Below are 18,152 nucleotides of genomic sequence, written 5' to 3'. Positions count from 1 at the left end.
GGCCTTATATAGTGGAGAACAAACTGGCCACGATCACCATTTTCCTCAGCCTTACTGTGCATAGAGAAGTCAGACAGTGAGCAAACAGCCAAGTCACTGCGGTCATGAGATGGGTAAGGAAAGTGCTAGGAGATGATGGCAGCAGGGCATGGAGGTGCAGGTGGGAGGTCCACCTTAAGGAAGTTCTCCCTGAAGAAATGGCATTGAAGGGAGTGTGAGGAGTAAGAAGGAGCAGCCATTCCAGGCCTTGGTGGGAAAGGCCCCTGTTGTCTTGCGAAGAGGTGAGTGAGGGTGGGTAGGAAATTGGTATTTTTAGCAATGACAGTCCCCGTCCTTCCCTCTACGCGTGTGCACATGAGCAGAGCCACGAGTGGAGAAGGCAAGCCATAGAAAATCATCCTGACAGGTTGTCCATACTTACTGAACCCCAGGCACACGGAGCTGTGCTTGTAATAGGCACGAACTACCAGGGTAGACAGAGCTACGGTTACTTGACCCAAGTAACATGGTTACTTGAAAACCCTCTGAGGCTCCGGGGCCCATCTTGGCCTGTGAGTGGGTGGGTGGGAGGCACTCAGCCCAGACAAGCTCACCCAGCTTAAAGCTTTTCTCCTGGGCTGCAAACCCTCATCATTGGCAGGGCGCCCCCTGCAGGCAGATGTCAGGCCTGTGTCTGTGTGAAGCCCGCGCGCCAGCTCCTTGCCGGTCCTGCAGGGCTTCCTGGTGTGGCCTTTGCTGAAAGACTGGGCAAGGGTGCTGGCCAGGTGCCAGACTGACTGCACAGCACTGTCCACCCCCCTTCATATTGGCCCCCGAGGCCTTTGAGGTCCTGCTGCCAATGCCTGTCTCCCTCAGGTTGCCAGCACAGTTAAGGGGAGGCCAGCCCTGTGGAGGCCTCAAGCCTGAGGCCCAGGGGCTGTTGTCTGGGGTCTCTGGGTGCTCTGTTTGCATGGCGTTTCGGTTCGTGTGGCTTCTGCAGAATCAAGCAACCTAGAAAGTGACAGGCTAAACCCCTCATCCCATTACAGCCCCCAGCCGTCATTTGTTTTCTCTTTCTCTTTTCGTGTTAGGGTGTGATTTGTGTATGATCAAACACACACATTTAAAGTGTACAGTTTCATGAATTTTGTTGCCTCTGCTTTAATCAAGATAGAACATTTCTTTCCCTTTGGAAAGTTCCTTCCCATATATCCTGTTCTGACATCTGTCACCGTAAAGTAGTTTCACCTGTTCCAGTGCTTGATGTAAGTGGAATCATATACTAGGCACTTCTTTAAAAAAATTTTTTGTTCTTCTTCCTTCACGGAATTTAATAGGTGAGATTCACTCGTGTTGGACATTATCAGTAGCTTGGGGGTTTTTTGGGGTTTTTTTTTTAAGATTTTATTTATTTATTTGACAGAGATCACAAGTAGGGAGAGAGGCAGGCAAAGGGAGAGAGGAGGAAGCAGACTCCCCGAGGAGCAGAGAGCCGATGTGGGGCTCGATCCCAGGACTCTGGGATCATGACCTGAGCCAAAGGCAGAGGCTTAACCCACTGAGCCACCAAGGCGCCCCAGTAGCTTGGGTTTTTTTTAATTGCCGAGTAGGTTTCTCTTACTTAGACGTACCCCAGTTTATTTATCTCCACTCCTGTTGATGGACATTTGGGTGGTTTCCTGGGAGGGGACACCCAAGTTAACCAAGTAAAACATTGCTGCCATGGGCATTCTTACACAAGTGTTTCGTGGACATTTTCATCTTGCTTAAGTACCCAGGAGTGGGCTTTCTGGATCCTAGGTAGGTGATGTTAACTCACCAGGATGTGGCTGGGTGTATATTTTCATTCATGTGTGTTCTAAGTACAAGATAAAAAGGCCACTCGTGGCCACAGTTGCCATGCCTTCAAAAGTGGGAGAGTTCCAGAGGTGAACATTTCCCTGAGGCCTAGAAAGAAGCCTGTCATATACAAAGTTTTTAAGTGGGAGCCCTTTAGAACTGCCCTTGCATTCAGAGTGACACAGGTTTTTAACTGATCTGTGCAAGTCCCTCCCACTATTGGCCTCTGGGAAAGGGCAAAGGGGACACTTTGAAGTAAAAAAACAAAAATTCCTGGGGCAGGTCTGGAAACCCAAGTCGCAGCTACCCCTGTGGTTTCGGCCCTGAAGTTTCTAGACGGTGACCACAGAGTAGGAAAGTATGTTGAGCCTCCTGGCTGCACGCAGGTTCTCGCAGGGCCTTAGCCTAATGATGGTGTTTCTCAGTGTGGTGAGGGTGGTCGCGAGGCCTTGAGTCGGAGCCCGGTGCTTCCTGCTCTGTGCGCTGCCTGCCTTGTCATTAAAGTTTCGCCAGAAAGTGGTTGCTTATCATTAGAACCTGGCAGCTAAAGCCAGTAGTGGTTTTGTTTTTTCTTTCCTTTCTGGGTGTGGAGAGCAATTAAGAAGAGAAAGTAAGCAAAAGAGCTGACTGAGATAATGCCAACAAAGTTAATGTTATTTGAACACATATCTGGATCCTTTTCCTGTCTCAGGAAGAAATCCCTCTCAGACTGTTTGACATCAGAAGGAAAACGGACTAATAACCTTTACGATAGCTATAGGTATGTAACTCTCCAGAGGACAGGTCTTGATCTTGATAAAGTGCCTATTCACTTGTTTACTTAATACTATAATCTAACTACTCCTAGGAAAAAAACTCCTCCTTCCTACCCCCTGTTCCCCCACCCCCAACTCCCAGCATTGTGGGAGTAGGTCTTAGAGCTTTTTCCGCACAGTCTGAGATGCTGAGCAGTGGGAAATTCAAGACTCAATAAAAGGAAGGCGAAGTCAACCTTCTGTGTGGCGGGTGGTTGGGCTCTGGTTTCCCACCATATTTCTTTTGTGCTGAAAGCCGTCTTGATGACTAGGTAGTTACCTGTCTACAGGGTGGGTTTATAGAGAAGCTAAAGCAGCATGAGCCCCAGGGGCTCTTCCCTGTGTAAGGCTCCTTCCAGGGCCCTCAGGTCTCAAGGCGCTTGAAGCTCATTCAGTTTAGGAAAAGTAGTAAGTCATTACAGTGAAACCATTGCTGGGCCTTTCCTGAGACCTGGCAGGGCCTTAGAGCTTCCCCAGCTCTCAGGAAGATCTGCCAGGCACTGCTTAGGAGCTGAGAAGTAGGATCTCTGAGGTCCACTAGCTTTCGGTGCAAGTGTTAAAATGCATTCTTGAATCCTCTATTGCATTGTGGTTGGGTTTGTTTTTTCACTTTAGGGCTTTTTTGGGTTGTATGTGACAGCTCTATTGGATATATTTCCCATAGCATACAGTTCACTTCTGTACAGTGTATAGGGGCTCCTAGCTGGCTCAGTCGATAGAACATGCTCTTGGTCTAGGGGTTGTGAGTTCAAGCCCCACATTGGGCGTAGAGCCTACTAAAAGTAAAAAATAATAAAGTGGTTTTTTAGAACATTCACAGGACTGTGCAGCCATCACCATAATCCATTTCGGACGTTTTCATCATTCCCAGAAGAAGACCCGTACCCTCAGCCCTCCACCTGCTAAGCCCTAGGCAACCACTAATCTACTTTTCTGTCTCCATAGATTTGCCTGTTCTGGACATTTCATAAAAATGGAATCATATACTATGCGATCTTTTGTGTCTGGCTTTTACTTCGATAATGCTTTCAGGGTCCATCCACGTTGTAGTATGTGTCAGTATGGTGGTTTTCTTTCATCTTTTCTTACAAAAATAATACAAAATGAAATACTGACTTTACATTGTACACAAGATGCCATAGCATCTGCTTCATTTCTGCATGTTTGTCTCAGATTTGCAGTGACCATTTTGTGTCTCTACCGTGCTCCTCCGGGCTTGGTTCATCAGCTCCTGCTCGAGGTGACCGCTTAAGGAGCACGTGTTTACAAGTGCGTCCAAATACTGTGTGGTGTGTGTGGTGTGTGTGTGTGCATGCGTAAGTGCCCTCAGGGCCACACCCGGTGTCTTCTGGAGTGAGTGAAGACACTACTCTAGAAGTTTCTGTATCTTACAAATGCCTGAGACCATGGCCCTCCTGGGCATCTCCCAGCATCTCCACATTGGTGGTGTAAGCCTGAAGCAGTAGTAGTTTTTCCTGAGTTTCTCTCTTTGATTTGCACATGGTTTCATTTTAGTGAAGGAAACTAAAGAGCTGCTCCTCTCAGGGCAAGGGAGGGAGTAAATCCAGGGTCACAGATTTGGAATCTGATGGGTAGAAATAGCAGGAGATGCTGCCCCAGGCTGCAAAGGCCCTCCACTCATTCCCACGGTTTTTCTCGTGATTTACTATCCTCTTAGGAAAAGGGAGAAATGCCGAGAAGAGCCAAAATGCCCAGCTGCTGGTGGTTAGATAGATGGAGTGAGGGCGGCGGCCGCTCAGCTTAACGACCTGAGCGGGTGCCCATGGATGTGGGGCAGGTGGTCAGGTGGGAGAGCCCTGGCTGTGCGGGGGCCGTCAGGGCTGGAAGGTGCTATGGGGAGCCCTGCCAGTTAGCCCTCCTTCCCTTGGAACATTCTGCCCCCCGGGAGCTCCTGTGACCCAGAGGGGAACCGTAGCTGAGTCTACAGCAAGAGCACATCTGTTCAGAACTGCTCGCAAGAATGCCTGGGGAGCTGTGGAGGGCAGGAGGATAAGAAGGCAGGAGGGACTTAAGGGGCCCAGAAGTGGAAGCACCTTTTATATTGTTTCTCTTGAAAGCAGACCAGCAACTTGTCAGCTCTGAGACCCTCTTTGTTCTCCAACACTATTATTAGGGTATGCATAATAGCACACCCCTGCTCCCTCTGCTCCCTGCCTCACCTGCCCCCACCATCTCCCGTTGCATCCAGCCCCCCAAGGCCCCCACTGCACAGCACTGTGTCTGCTGCCGTGAGCCTGGGGGGGGCCCAGGTCCCTTCCCTCCTTCCTACTGTCAGTCAGTCTTTGTTTCCTTTAAAAAGCAAAAGATCCCTCCTTGTGTCCGCAATAGATGTGGTAGACTCTTTCAGATAGATAACTAAGGTCTGGTCTCACCATCTTTCCCTGTCATCTTGGAGGGTAGTTAAGGTGGCTTTAACAGCAGGCCTTCCTGACTCTGCCTCCCATCTCCAACAGGTTGGGCCGCTTTCTGAATTGCATCTCCAGACCTTGTGCATTTGGGATGGTCTCCTCCCAGCTGACTTTCCTCTGTTGCCTCCTATGTAGCTGTGTGCACAGCTTCCTTGTGGGCAGCCGGGGCACGACCGTGTACCCGAGCCACCTCTCATACTGAGAGTGGAACGACAAGCACTGCGGGGCTGGAACGCTCTGTCTACCGTGTGGCCTGGCCCAGCTGCTGGCCTCTTCCCTGGACCATAAGGAGCCCTACGTCTGGCAAATCCTGTGGCCTGGAATTAGGTGGCTTTGAAAACAGTGGCCACTAAATCTGTCCCAGGCCAGGAAGGAACCACACCAGCTTCATAGCATTTTGATTTGTAGTAACGTGTGCTGGCAAAACCTGGGCATTAGGAGTCTTTATACAGTCAGACTCGTAGGGGACCTAGCACATAGCAGTACCTCACTTTTAATTCATATCCTCTGAAGCCAGAAGGACCGAATAACTGGGGACCCATCGTACCTCTGTGCGTGCAGCTCGGCCTCAGGGACTGCAGCCTCAGCTCACCTCTGTCCCTGCAAAGAGGGTAGCTGCCTTCCGGGTGGTCGAGAGGTCATAAGGCACCCTCAAGACAGGACCGCACGGGAGAATTGTGGCTGCTTACATTCCAGAGAGTGCTTCTCAACAGGAACTGGAGCAGAGGACAGCAAGAACTGTTATCCCTTCTGGAAACTGCCTGACCTAGTGGCCGTGGACTCGGGGTGATTCAGCCAGTACCCAGAGTCTGGGCCTTGCAACGCCATTCGGGAGCAGTGGGCCCAAGGTGCAGCAGGCGAGCAAGGGGCTGGGAGCACATGGTTGCTTTGGGGGCTGCCCACTCAGCTGCCCTGGTTGTGGACCCCAAGCAGCTGAGTTTAAGTCAGACTGAAAACAGCCCCACAGATGTCCAAGTGCCCTGCAGCTACCGATGTGAAGCAGATGGCAGAGAAGCCAGAGGAAAGACCTGCAGCCGAGAACACGGAGCAGTTTCACTGGGCCACCCAGCTACTGAGCGGCAGGACTGGGGCCTGACCCGGGGCCGCTGGCTCCATGGTTTGTGATCTTACCCCATAGAGCCACAGCTCAGAGAAGCAGAGATGATAGCAAGACTGAAGACAGAGCAGTCCCAAGCAGTGCTTGGTCCAAGGCCAATAGTGCCTGCTGCCTGGGTAGAAGCCATGCCCCATGGGGGCAGCTGTGTCCAGCCTGGGAAGAGCAGCTGGGATCAGAGCACGGCAAGGCTGTGTAGCTGCACCATTAGGAGCAAACACCACTGCACTGAGGTGAAAGGTGTCCTCCCAAAATACAGGTTGAGGTATTAACCCCTAGTACTCCAGACTGGACCCTTATTTAGAAGTAGGGTGTTGCAGTTATAAACCAGTTAAGCCGAGGTTTTACTGGAGTAAGGTGGATCTAACCCAGTATGACTTGATGTCATAAACAGCCAGAGAGAGGACGGCCACGTGGACAGACGCATGGGAAGAGCACTGGGTGATGACTGGCAGAGACTGCAGTGATGCCTCTGCAAACCAGGAGCTGCCCGGGACTGCCAGAAGCTGGGGAAGCAAGGAAGGATTCTAGCCACGTTTTGAGAGGGAATAGAGCCCACCTGACACCTTGATCTCAGACCTGTAGCCTCCAGAACTGAGAGACCATAAATTGCTGCTTGAGCCGCGCAGCCTGTGGTGCTGGGTGACGGCAGCCACAGGAAACTAAACGCAGCCACTTTTGCATTCTCTCCCTTCCTGAGGTGCTCAGACTGACGTTCACAGTTTACCACCATCCTCTTCCTGTCTAAGTCATGGAGGCCTTTCATTGCCCCAGAGGCCAGCCTTCCCTGCTGCCGTATGTCAGCAAATGGACTGAAATGATGGCCTCATTGGGCCGCTGCCTCAGGTGCAGCAGCCACGGTCATCCAATAGTCTGTATTCTCTTCTTCCCTGGATGCCTTTGGACTTCCCAGAGCAGCCACCCTGGAACTGCTGGGCCCAGCTCTCCCATGTCCAGTGGAGCCCTTCCCCCGCCACACGTCCTGACAGCTGCCAGCCACATGGGGGTCAGAAAATGGGGGGCCTCGGCAGAGACGGAGGTTTGCAGAGATCCTCCACCCCCAAGTGGACCATATCTACTTTAGAAATGACCCAGAGTATCCCAGCATCAGCCAAATAAGTGGAGGGTGAGGCTGCCGGCAGGCTTCTACTCCATGCCAGGAGCAGTGGCAAGATGTGACTGTAAGGCTGGAAACCGCACATGGGAAGGATGACAGAGTGCAGCTTCTGTACCTCTGGACAGCAGAGCCAGGATCCAGAGGAATCTGTCAGCCAGAAGATGAAGTCACGGGCTTTCTCCCTGCAGCTGCCATGTGCCGCCCATGCTGGAAGTCAAAGGCATTGGGCCCAGGACTCCCATGTCAGCTCACTGGCCCGCCCTCTGTTCACCTGTCCAGGAAGTAAATGCATGTGTCCACTCCTACTCTGAGGAATAGTAGGCTCTGGATCTGTACCCCAAGAGCTAGGGCAGGCAGGGCAGGGTTATTTGTAAAAACAGTCTCTCCTGGGCCCAGGGCTATAGACTGAGCTGGGTCATCAGAGTTGATGGGGTCCTTCTGAAATTCAGTCTGGTCAGGAAATGGTGTGTGAGGGCCCCCGGGATAAGTCTCGGTGCCCTGGGGAACTGATGACATTGGGGCCTTATCCTCCAAAGCATCCCCCATGGGCTCTGTCCTTATCCCATGTCTTCCCAGGTGAGATTCACTTAGAGTATCGGTCAAGGCCATCAGTGAAGGTAGTGCGTGCGTCAGTGATGGTTCGGTCACAAAGAACGGCATCCATGCAAGCTAGTTTATAAGGGATTTATCACCGAGTATTGAACAGCTTGCAGAGTCACTGGGGAGGCGAGCACCACTGCCTAAGTTGGGATTTCAGGAATGACCCCAGGACCACCCTGCAGAGCCAGGCCACCAGGGGAGCAGCCGCCTGACCTCGTCCCTGATCAGGGCCTGGAAGATGGTTGGGATCGGGCACCAGCTGCCAGTTTCAGACATGGCAGTGCCACTGCCGCCTTCAGGCAGCTTCAGATCCATGCTGCCTGCTATGGTCTCCCCCAGCAGAACAGGCACCCAGGAATTCAGGACTCCTGCCGTGACTTTTCTTGGCAGCAGGAAGACCAGAAGCCCAGCTTCTGTTTCATTGTTGCCTTCTTGCGCCAGTGTGCAGGCCACAAAGAACTGGAAGGTATCTGGAATCCTCCCTGGACAGTACCCTGTCCAGACTGTTGTGTGCAGTGAAGGCCAATCATTGGAAGAGGGACCATGTCGCTGGAGGTTGGGGGAAGGTGACCCCACAGGAGTAGCTCCGGGCCAAACAGTGGCTGGGTGCCAGCCCCGCGAGGAGACTCTGCTGGGCGTGCAGGTCCCCTGGACAGCGTCACCATGCAGATGACTCCCAGGGCGCCACCCACACGCCTGGACTCAGGGCACCTGGGGCAGCCTGGTCTATGCCATCTCCTGCCTCCTTGCTCTTAATTTGCCGGTGGCCTTTGGGTATACAGTGTTCTCTCTGTTTGCTCCGGGAGAAACCTGTGAAGCAGCCCCGCCAGGTGTTTTCTCCAGGTGTCCATCCTTTTTCAGGGATGTGGGAGGCGAGGACGTGGGAGGTCAGGCCGCGGGAGGCCGAACGTCTTTCTCAGGGCTGCCGCCTTGCTGGAGGCAGAGCTGCCCTCCACCAGCCGGCCCTTCCTTCCTGCCGGCAGTCTCAAGCTGTCTCCCCTGCTCATTTTAGCCCGATGAAGGATGGAGATGCAGGAAGGCAGTGCGAGCGGCAAGCTGAGAGCTCTGGCTCCCGGTGCTGGCCCCGCCCCTTCCCCATTCCGAGTTTCTGCCTCCCCATCTGGGAGATGGGGCTCATGGCTGCAGGCTGCTTCTCTGGCCGTGGGAAAGCCGGGGTGTGTGTAGCTCTATAGAAGATAGAACAGAGCTGCTGTGGCTGCCATAGGCAAGGCTCCAGATCTCCCCTTCCCGCTCCGGGAGATCCTTGCTTGGAGCTCCTGGGGCTTCAGTCCCCAGCAGGGCTGGTGAGTCTTTGCTTAAGACTTTTGTCCACTGAGGACCAGCAGAAGAGGCTGTCCACGAGAGTTTGGGATCCCTTTGTGTGGGGTAGAAGAGGTCGGGAGGGCTGGGTATTTCGGAAACAGAAGAATTGGCTGATCGGCCAGCGGGCCCAGCTTGAGGTAACCATGTTAGATGTAGTTCCCCATTCTGCTGCCTGTTTCCTAAATAAAAAATTGTACATCCTGTTCCACCCCATCTGTTCGGGATGATAAACGCATCTTGGAGGGCTGCCACAGGGGAAGCGCCCGCTCTGCGAGACACTAAGCGGCCTCCATGTCCCGTGCTCCCCTCCTCTGGGCATCCAGCAAAACCTCGCTGCACACAAGTGTGTGCATGTGTGTGTTTGCACGTTGGGGCCATGGGGCCACTCCCTTGCTCCTTGCCTACACATCGCAGGGGCACAGGGCACCTCCCGGAATGGGCATGTCTGGGGCCAGCTGAGGAGGAGCCTTCTTGACCAGGCCAGAGAGACATGGCGCCACAGAAGAGCTCTTGGCATTGCACCAAGTCTGTTTCCACCCAATATCTCAGAAAGTTCTGAACAAGTTTGGCGGAACCGTTTTGAGTTCGTCTCACTGTGGTTTCGCTTTTACTCGCCAAAGCTGCTGTTAGGAAGGTGCTGTTAGGATCAATGTGAGTGGGGTCATGTCGGCTCTTCGTCTCCTCTGGGTTATTAACACACACCAGAGGCCTTCCATGTGCCTGTACTAAAGTCCTGTCCAGCCAGGCATCTTCTGAGTGGAGGTGTTTACGGATAGCTGTCCGCTGGTGTTAGAGCCGTGGAGGAAAGTGGTGACACATCCCCTGGAAGGCGCCAGGCCACAGAAGCCATCCCCAGGATCTGGCCTTCTCAGCAGAATCTGCACTTGCTCCTTTCTCGGGCTCTGCCTGGTGAAGGTTATCGCCTCCAGCCAGCCAGGGAGGCGTCAGGCATTGTTGCTGCACCTCAAAAGCAGAATTCCAAGGAAGAGGAGAGAGGCTAACCTAGTGAGGCCTGGCCGGAGACCCCGTTTCCTTCAGAGTTAACACTGTGCAGCGCAGACTAGCCAGGAAGACCCAGGGCCTCAGAAGCCTCAGAAGGAGCTCGAAAGAACCACTCTTTAAGGGTGGCTAGGATTAGAAAGGGGGAGGGGAGGGAACTGGTTCGATCTGTAGAGCATGCAGCTCTTGATCTCGGGGTTGTGAGTTCAAGCCCCATGTTGGGCAAAGAGCCTACTTAGAAAAGAAGGGGAGGGGAAGAGGAAGAAACCCAGGCTTAAAGGACTGTTACTGATAGCTGACATCATGTACATGCAACAGAAGGTTATCCAGCCTTAAAAAGGAAGGGAATTCTGACTCCTGTTGTACTGTTTGACCCTGGAGAACATGATGCTGAGTGAAACAAGCCAGGCACAAAAGGACCAACACCAGCACTGCATGATCCCACTCATAGGAGGGACTGAGAGGAGTCAGGTTCAGAGACAGAAAGCAGAAAGGCAGTTGCCGGTGGGAGCTAAGGTGGGGGTGGAACAAGGACTTGATGAAGGGGGACAGAGTTTCAGTTTTGCAAGATGATGAAAGTTCTGGCGATGGGTGGTGGTGATGGCCACACACCAACGTGAGTGTACTGTATGCTGCTGAACCGCGTATTTTAAAATGGTTAAAATGCTAAGTTTTGTGTGATGTATATTTGTGTGATATATATTTTCCCACAATGAAAAAGAAAATGGCTAACATTTATCGAGTGCTTGCTGTATGCCCAGCGCTATACAGAGCCCTTGACATGTCTCATAGTTCTCCAAATAGCCATGTGAAGTAGGCACTGTTAGCTGCTTTCATCTTAAAGTGTAGAACCTGATGCTTGGGGTCATTGGATAACGCCCCGCGGCTGGACAACTAGTGATGGTCAAGTGTGGCTTGAAGCCTCATGTGTGGGTGCCCACACCATGCCCTAAACGCTGTGCTGTCTGAATACCAGGCTGAGGCACAGGAACTGAGAGAGGAGCTCCCTCCCTGCCAGACCCTGATTGCTGACTGTCTGGAGGCTGCTGCTTCCCCATGTTGCCTGGTCCTGCTGTAGCACGGATTTGCATTCCAGAGACTGTGTCCCCTTCCGGCGCTCAGGCTCAGCAGGGCTCTTGCTGTGCCTCTCCTCCGAGGCTTCCTCACTGCTGCTGTCACAAGTTGTAAGATGGCCATAATGTGCACATAATTGTAACCTGTGACCTGAGTGGCTCAGTCGGTTAAGCATCTCCCTTCGGCTCAGGTCATGATCCCAGGGTCCTGGGATCGAGCCCCGTGTCAGGCTCCCTGCTCAGTGGGGGGTCTACTCCTTCGACCCACCGCCACTCGTGCTCTTTCTCTCTTTCAAATAAATAAACTCTTCAAAAAAATTATTGAAAGAGTGACCCGAGTTGCCCAATCTGTTACAGACAACAGTAATCGACTATGTGAAGCCCTCAGATCTCAAGAAGGACATGAATGAGACCTTCAAGGAGAAGTTTCCTCACATTAAGTTGACACTCAGCAAAATAAGGAGGTACGTGAAGCTCAACATCCACTTGAGCTCTCCACTCAGATCCTCTCCTGGCATGCATTCAGCTCACTTTTTGGATGCAGGTTCCTCGTGTATAGTTCAGGGAAATAAAACGGGTGTGCGGCGAGGAAAGGCTCACCTGCCTCTGGCTGACTCCTGCCTCTGTGAGCGAGAGCTGAGGGAAGCAGGGCAGAAGGCGGAGCTCTCAACTCCAGTTGACATGGGTGTGAGGGTAGTTTCCTTATGTGAAAGAACCATTATTTCCTACTGTCCGAGGCTCAGCTATCCAGTCAGGGTTGTGTTACAGAGAACTCGGAATGGGAAACATTCAGTTCTCGGCTTTCTCAAATGCAGACAAGACAGAGAAGAGTTGGTTTGATAGCCTTTGAGGGAATTCTTTGCCCACAGCCTTCCACCCAAGAGTTGCCAGCCAAGCACTACCTTTAAGCATTTAGCAGAGCAGCCAGAGCAGAATCAGGCCCTTGTTTCCCGTGCAGCAGACTCGATTGACTTTGTAGTGACCCACATGTGCTGGGCCAGAGAGGAGCCGCCTGGGGTTGTGTCTGTCTAGCAGGACAGACTCTCAGTGCACATGGTGACAGAGGCTAGACTATATGCCAACATAGCATGGGAGTTATGTGCCAGCATTTACATGCTGTGTAGCCCAGTGCTGATTTGACTCTGGCATGTTCCAAGCCAAAGACGTGAGAAGAATGGAGTATTCCCACTGTGTCCATTTGCTGGGTAGCATTCTTCAGTACACTGGCCGTTGTTTTGTTAGCCTAACCCCTCTTCTGTCATAGTTCTGAACATGGTGGACCCTCAGCAGAGTTGATACCAAGCACCTAGTTTCTTTCTCTTGGTGTTTCTGTGGATTGATCATAGTACCCCTCAGTTTCCCTCTTTCCCTTTGGACAGCTCTAGGCTTAGTTTCCAGAGACCCTCAGACGCCACCTGGGTTCAGTGTGGTCTTCTGTGTCCCTTGTTGAGGTGGTCTCCAGTTCCACCAACAGAGAAGAACCCTAGCAGCTTAAATCTGTTGTCTACAGAGAATGGAAAGTTCTTAGTCCTCAGGACTTGTTCCCATTCCACATCCCCCTTCTGGGAATGAGAAAAAGGAAAGGCTTTCAGGATGGACTAGTCGTTTTCTTTGGAGGCCTCTGAAACTCCCAACTTCTAATAATGTTCCTTTCTTCCTGTGTTTCTCTAGTCTGAAGCGAGAGATGCGGAAGCTTGCCCAGGAGGACTGTGGCTTTGAGGAGCCCACCGTGGCCATGGCCTTTGTCTATTTTGAGAAGCTCGCCCTCAAGGGAAAGCTAAACAAACAGAACCGGAAGCTTTGTGCTGGAGCGTGTGTACTGTTAGCAGCCAAAATCGGAAGTGACCTCAAAAAACACGAAGTCAAGCATTTAATTGACGTGAGTGACCTGAGTCCTGTTGGCTGAGGGAGCACGTGGGAAGAGCCTGCTTGGTGATCCTGCCTGGGAGAATGCCAGTTGTTAGTCGCCACTGAAAGAGCAGGGCTGGGGAGTCATCCTGCAGCAGCAGTCAGGCCCCCCAGCTCAGGCTGTTCTGGAACAGAGGGAGGATCCACTTTGACGAGACCAAAGATCCCCAGTATTGGGTCTGGCCATAAAAATCCTATTTTCAGACACCCTGAGGGGCGAACTTATTCTCAAACTCACAGAAGCCATTGTAACAGGAAGGGGACTTGGGGGACGTTGTGACCACAGGGCGTCCGTCAGACAGTTTGGCTCAACAGACCTCGGCTTCCTGTGGTCTAACTTGCCTCTTCTTTGAGTAGGGGCATGGGTTTGATTGAGTGATTTCTCCTGCTTTTAAAGGAGCACCCCATCAAAGCAAGGAGACCCCGATCTTGGATGGATATGTGAGTGCCTGTAGTCATAGAAAATTTGAGATATAGTAAAACCAACAGATCAGGAGACAGTTGCCATTGAAAAGAACGCTTCTTACCACAGTTCCCAAGGGAAGTATGTTAGTTCTGTCTGCCATAGCGAGATCCCATAGCCAGGGCGGCTTAAACAACAGACCTTTATTTCTCACAGTTCTGGAGGCTAGGAAGGCCCAAGATCAAGGTGCCAGCTGCTTCGGTTCCTGGTGAGAGCCCTCTCCTTGGCTTGTGATGGACAGGTTTTCACTGTGTCCTCACATGGCAGGGAAAGCTAACAAGCAAGCCTTCAGCTTTCTTCTTACATCGCGAGGACTCCACTCTTCAGCCTGATCACCTCCCAGAGCCCCCCACATGGAATAGGGTGCCAACATAAGGATGGGGTGGGGAGGGACATCATACCATAGGGAGCCGTGTTGGGAAGTACCAGGTTGGTCAGGAGGCAGGAGGAGAGGGGGGAACTGTGGACAGGAGCCTCTCTTGTGGTTCCTATGGGAAGGAACAGGCCAGGCAGGGTAGGCAAGCTTCAAGCTGTCTAGTGAGAGTCATTTCCGTGGACTTGGGCTGAGGCACTGTCCTTACTTGTCTCCCTGGCCCTGGGTGCTAAGGGCAGGGGGAGTGCGAGAGGCAGAGTGAGGAGATGGTCAGGGTGTGGGCCTTGGATTGGTGGGTTTGCACAAGAAAGATGTGCCCACTGGCAAGTTGTGCACCCTAGGCTAACCCTAGGAGGAGCTGAGCTGCCCGGGCCAAGAAGGACCCAGAATTCAAAGTGTCAGAATACATCCTCTTCAGGTCGTGGCTATGACAAGGCCCTGTGTATGTGTTTGTGTGGCTGGCTCAGTTGGAAAGGAGAAAAAGCAGAAAGGGAGCTAATGGAGGTACTTCCCACTTAAGAGCATTCTTTTTTGCTTTAATTTACCATTTTTACTCCTCTTTTTTAAAAGATTTTATTTGACAGCAAGAGGGACCATGAAGGAAGGAACACAAGCAGGGTGCAGGGGAGAGGGAGAAGCAGGCTTCTGGCTGAGCAGGGAGCCCAATGTGGGGCTCACTCCCAGGACCCTGGGATCATGACCTGAGCCAAAGGCAGACACTTAACAACTGAGTCCCCCAAGCGCCCATTTTTACTATTTTTAAGTGTACAGTTCAGTGGCATTGAGTGCATTCATATTGTGCGGTCGTCACCATTGTCTGGCAAAACTGAAACCGTGTCCCTGTTAAACACCAGCTCCCCCTCCCACCCATTCCTGGCCTCGGCCACCACTGGTCTGCTTACAGTCTCTGAACCAGACTCGAGCGATCTCGCCTAAGTGGAATCATCTCCTATTTGTCTTGTGATGAACTTATTTCCCTTAGCATTAGGTCCTCAAGATTCATCTGTGTTGTGACATGTCAGAATTTCCTTCCTTTTTAAGGCTGAGCAGTATGTCACTGCATGTCTGTTCCACATTTTGTATATCTAGTCAGCCATTGATGGGAGGAAGTGTTCTTTAAGTCAGTGCCTTACTGCTCCTAAGAAATGGTGCTCGTCTAACTTGACTGTACTTTTAGGAACGTGGAGGGGGATCTTTGGTTAACAAATCGGAGAATCAACAGGTGTACATAGATATTCGATGGAACTAATCTTTGTGCATGTGATGTTATGTACATTGAGTTGTATTTGAGTAAGACAACCATCTGGCAAGAGCCAACCGTGTCCACGCAGAGCACTTACAGGCTGTGGTATGGCATTTATAGTAGCAACAAAACTGATGCAAGGTCCCAGCCCAATTAGAACCTGAACGTGGGCACAAACGGCTCTGCTGGCGAGTTTTGTTGTTGTCCTTGTTTTTATTAAGCCGAAGCAGAATGCACTCTGGCAAAAACAAGGACTTCCCTCCTTACCGTGCCCCCCGGGTGTTCGCTTTCACAGCTGGCTGGAGCCAGAGGCAGTGCAGGAGGGAGCCCCTGGGCACAAGCTGAGCACTGCTGTCCACACGCACACACTCCAGCTGGGCGATGACCTGAAAGGCAGGTGATCTCAGCAGGTCTTGGGGTCCTTGTGTATGAAATGAAAGGACCAAACTACATAGTCAGTTGCCCCAAGCCCAAACTTACACGTCGTTACTACTATTGTAGAGGATATGGTATCTTTTTAGTCTTCCCTCCGTGCCTGAATCCTCTACCATTAATAGGTAGAGGTTGAATCCCAGTCAAGGTGGGAGCTCAACATTGCAGTTGACCGCACACATCCCCTTTGACAAACGTCTTACCCTCTTGACTCCCGTCTTCTCTCATCTACCAAGTGGATATAAATGTAGCATTGACCTTGCAGGATTCTTGAGAAATGAAGTCTGGGCTGTATGGCAGTCTCCTGGCAGACTGTGTGTCCTAGATGAGGTTCGGTTCCTTCTCCACCTGGACTGAGAACAGGAAGTACAGCTGATGCCCCCCTTCCGTCCTCCTAGTCTTGCCCCTAAAGGGGCTAGCTAGGGGGATAGAGAGCTTACACATGGAAAAAGCCTCGGAATTTGATTTCAAAGCTAAAATGCTCTTCATTTCTTTTCATTCTGTTGCAGAAACTGGAAGAGAAGTTCCGGCTGAATAGACGAGAACTGATTGCCTTTGAATTCCCAGTGTTAGTGGCCTTGGAGTTTGCTCTCCACCTGCCGGAGCATGAAGTCATGCCCCATTACAGACGCCTGATCCAGAGCTCCTAGCACAGGCCCCTAGGAGGGGTAGAGACCACTTCCTCTGAGCCCATGGAACAGCACTTACTACTGGAAATGCAAAAACAGAACTCGACATACCAACCTTTTTTCTTCTCAACACGTTTTTGGGTAGAAGCAGTACTGGAGACTTTAGGGAGTCCTGGTCTGGCTAGCCAGGATGAGCCGGGAGTGGTTTATTACACAGTAGGGGAGGGGAGACCAGTGCAGAAGGTGGCAGAAGGCCTTTTGGCTTTCCCCTGGTAAGAGTTCCCCACTGTCCCCACCTTGGGGTTCTTCCCCGGGCCCATCCAAACCTCGAAAGCATGGTTCAGGGCCTCCCCTGCAGACCTGATCCAACTCAGGAGGGCAAAATTCTAGAACAGAGTGGGGAAGAGAATTTGAAGCAGCTGGGGGAGAGCTTTTAAAAGATACCCTCGCTGAATCAAAAGAGTGTGCCAATCTGTTTTCATGTCCACTCTTGGAAGTGCACTCCCATCCCGTCCTGTGCTCCCCCCACCCCTGGGTGAGAACCTGAGTGTCTGAGAGATTCCCCGCCAGCCATCCTCGGACCACAAAGCCAGTCCCGCCCGCCAGAGAGCAGCCTGACCTTCAGTCATTAGTTCTAAGTAATCTCTGGGTCATGACATCCTCTGCTCTTAGAAAATGCCATAGTTTCTGTTACCACTCCTACCATCAACGGGACAAAGGACAAGTTCTCAGTGCCGGTCACAGGGAACGGCGTGGCGGGTGGTGCCCTGTGCCTTCCCGCACCCGCACCCGCACACGCTGACGTTGGCCCTTGGCACCTCCTGGCTGTGGAGCGGCCGGGGCTGCGCTCCGTGGTGTGTATTCCTGTACTCTACGTTAGAGTGCGTCATAGGCACATTGACTGTGCTCGCTCCGTATCACAGGTTTTCTCAAACTCCGCAGTAGGTGTCAGCCACCCACTAGGTGTTGAGAGGCGCCTGACAGCCGGGACATGTGGCATCTGGAGCCGCAGCTCTGTCACCCGAGGAGGCAGGGACTGCTCGATGCCTGGACAGCTGTCCGCAGAGCTGTGGCTGGAACTCGCCCCCACCGGCCTCCACAACCTGTCCCGAGGCACGTGGCCCCAAGACATCTCCCTGCTGGAGCTCACCTGATAGGAGGCGGCCTGGGGCCCTGTGAAAAGAAAATTAAAATATTTTGTTTCTATATACATGTATGTGTATGTGTAGACACCTGTGTGGTCCCGGTCACCCCTTGGACTGTGTGCCTGCTTCATCTGCCATCCCCACTTGCACACTGATTCAGAGCCACCACCATCCCTCCCACCCGGGGGGAAGGGGCTCCGGGGAGGCCGAGCACACACAGCTTTGCTTAGCAGAGCTGGACTGAAGCTGATGGGCACACAGGATGGCGGAATTTAAGAAACCGCTGGGGAGAGAACAGAATCCTCCTCCTCCAGAGCTCTAGATTGAATTGAATTTGTACTTGAAAAGTACTAGAATTGAATTGAATTGAAAAGTACTAAATATTGTACTTTTGATACTAAAGCCAGTGACTTTCCTTGGCTGGATTCGATTCTAAGACTGTGATTTTGTCAGGGACCATGGTGAACACAATCTCCCCTCAACTCCTAGTTAAGGGGAACCTGCCTGGTGTTGAGGCAAACTGGGAACAAATCATGAAGTGTTCAGAGCATCCTTATCACCTGAACTAAACATGCCCTTGACCTTCCTCTCTTGGTGTCTGTCATTTTCTGCATTTGATGAGCCACCCCAGGTTCCCAGCCTGCTCAGCTCCCTGGTGAGTACCTGGCAGATGAAAGCATTTCTGAGGAGCA

At 52.0% G+C, this 18,152-nt stretch overlaps 1 protein-coding gene across 4 annotated transcripts in view; it reads left to right on the top strand.

The window, feature by feature from the left end:
• CABLES1 (Cdk5 and Abl enzyme substrate 1) overlaps window positions 1-17,525 on the top strand; it is a 124,594-nt gene extending 107,069 nt beyond the window's left edge. For all 4 annotated transcript variants that reach the window (XM_059138777.1, XM_059138774.1, XM_059138773.1 and 1 more), the window contains 3 exons: window positions 11,625-11,731; window positions 12,939-13,146; window positions 16,196-17,525. In XM_059138777.1, the coding sequence (XP_058994760.1) occupies window positions 11,625-11,731; window positions 12,939-13,146; window positions 16,196-16,336 (456 nt within the window). In that variant the 3' untranslated portion in view covers window positions 16,337-17,525. The remainder of the gene's footprint in view (window positions 1-11,624; window positions 11,732-12,938; window positions 13,147-16,195) is intronic.
• Window positions 17,526-18,152: the final 627 nt, after the last annotated feature.

The sequence above is a fragment of the Mustela lutreola genome, chromosome 11, assembly GCF_030435805.1.
Source record: "Mustela lutreola isolate mMusLut2 chromosome 11, mMusLut2.pri, whole genome shotgun sequence".
NCBI classification, from domain to species: Eukaryota; Metazoa; Chordata; class Mammalia; order Carnivora; family Mustelidae; genus Mustela; species Mustela lutreola.
Note: the sequence above shows the minus strand (reverse complement) of the source record. Positions and strands in the feature narration are given on the sequence as shown.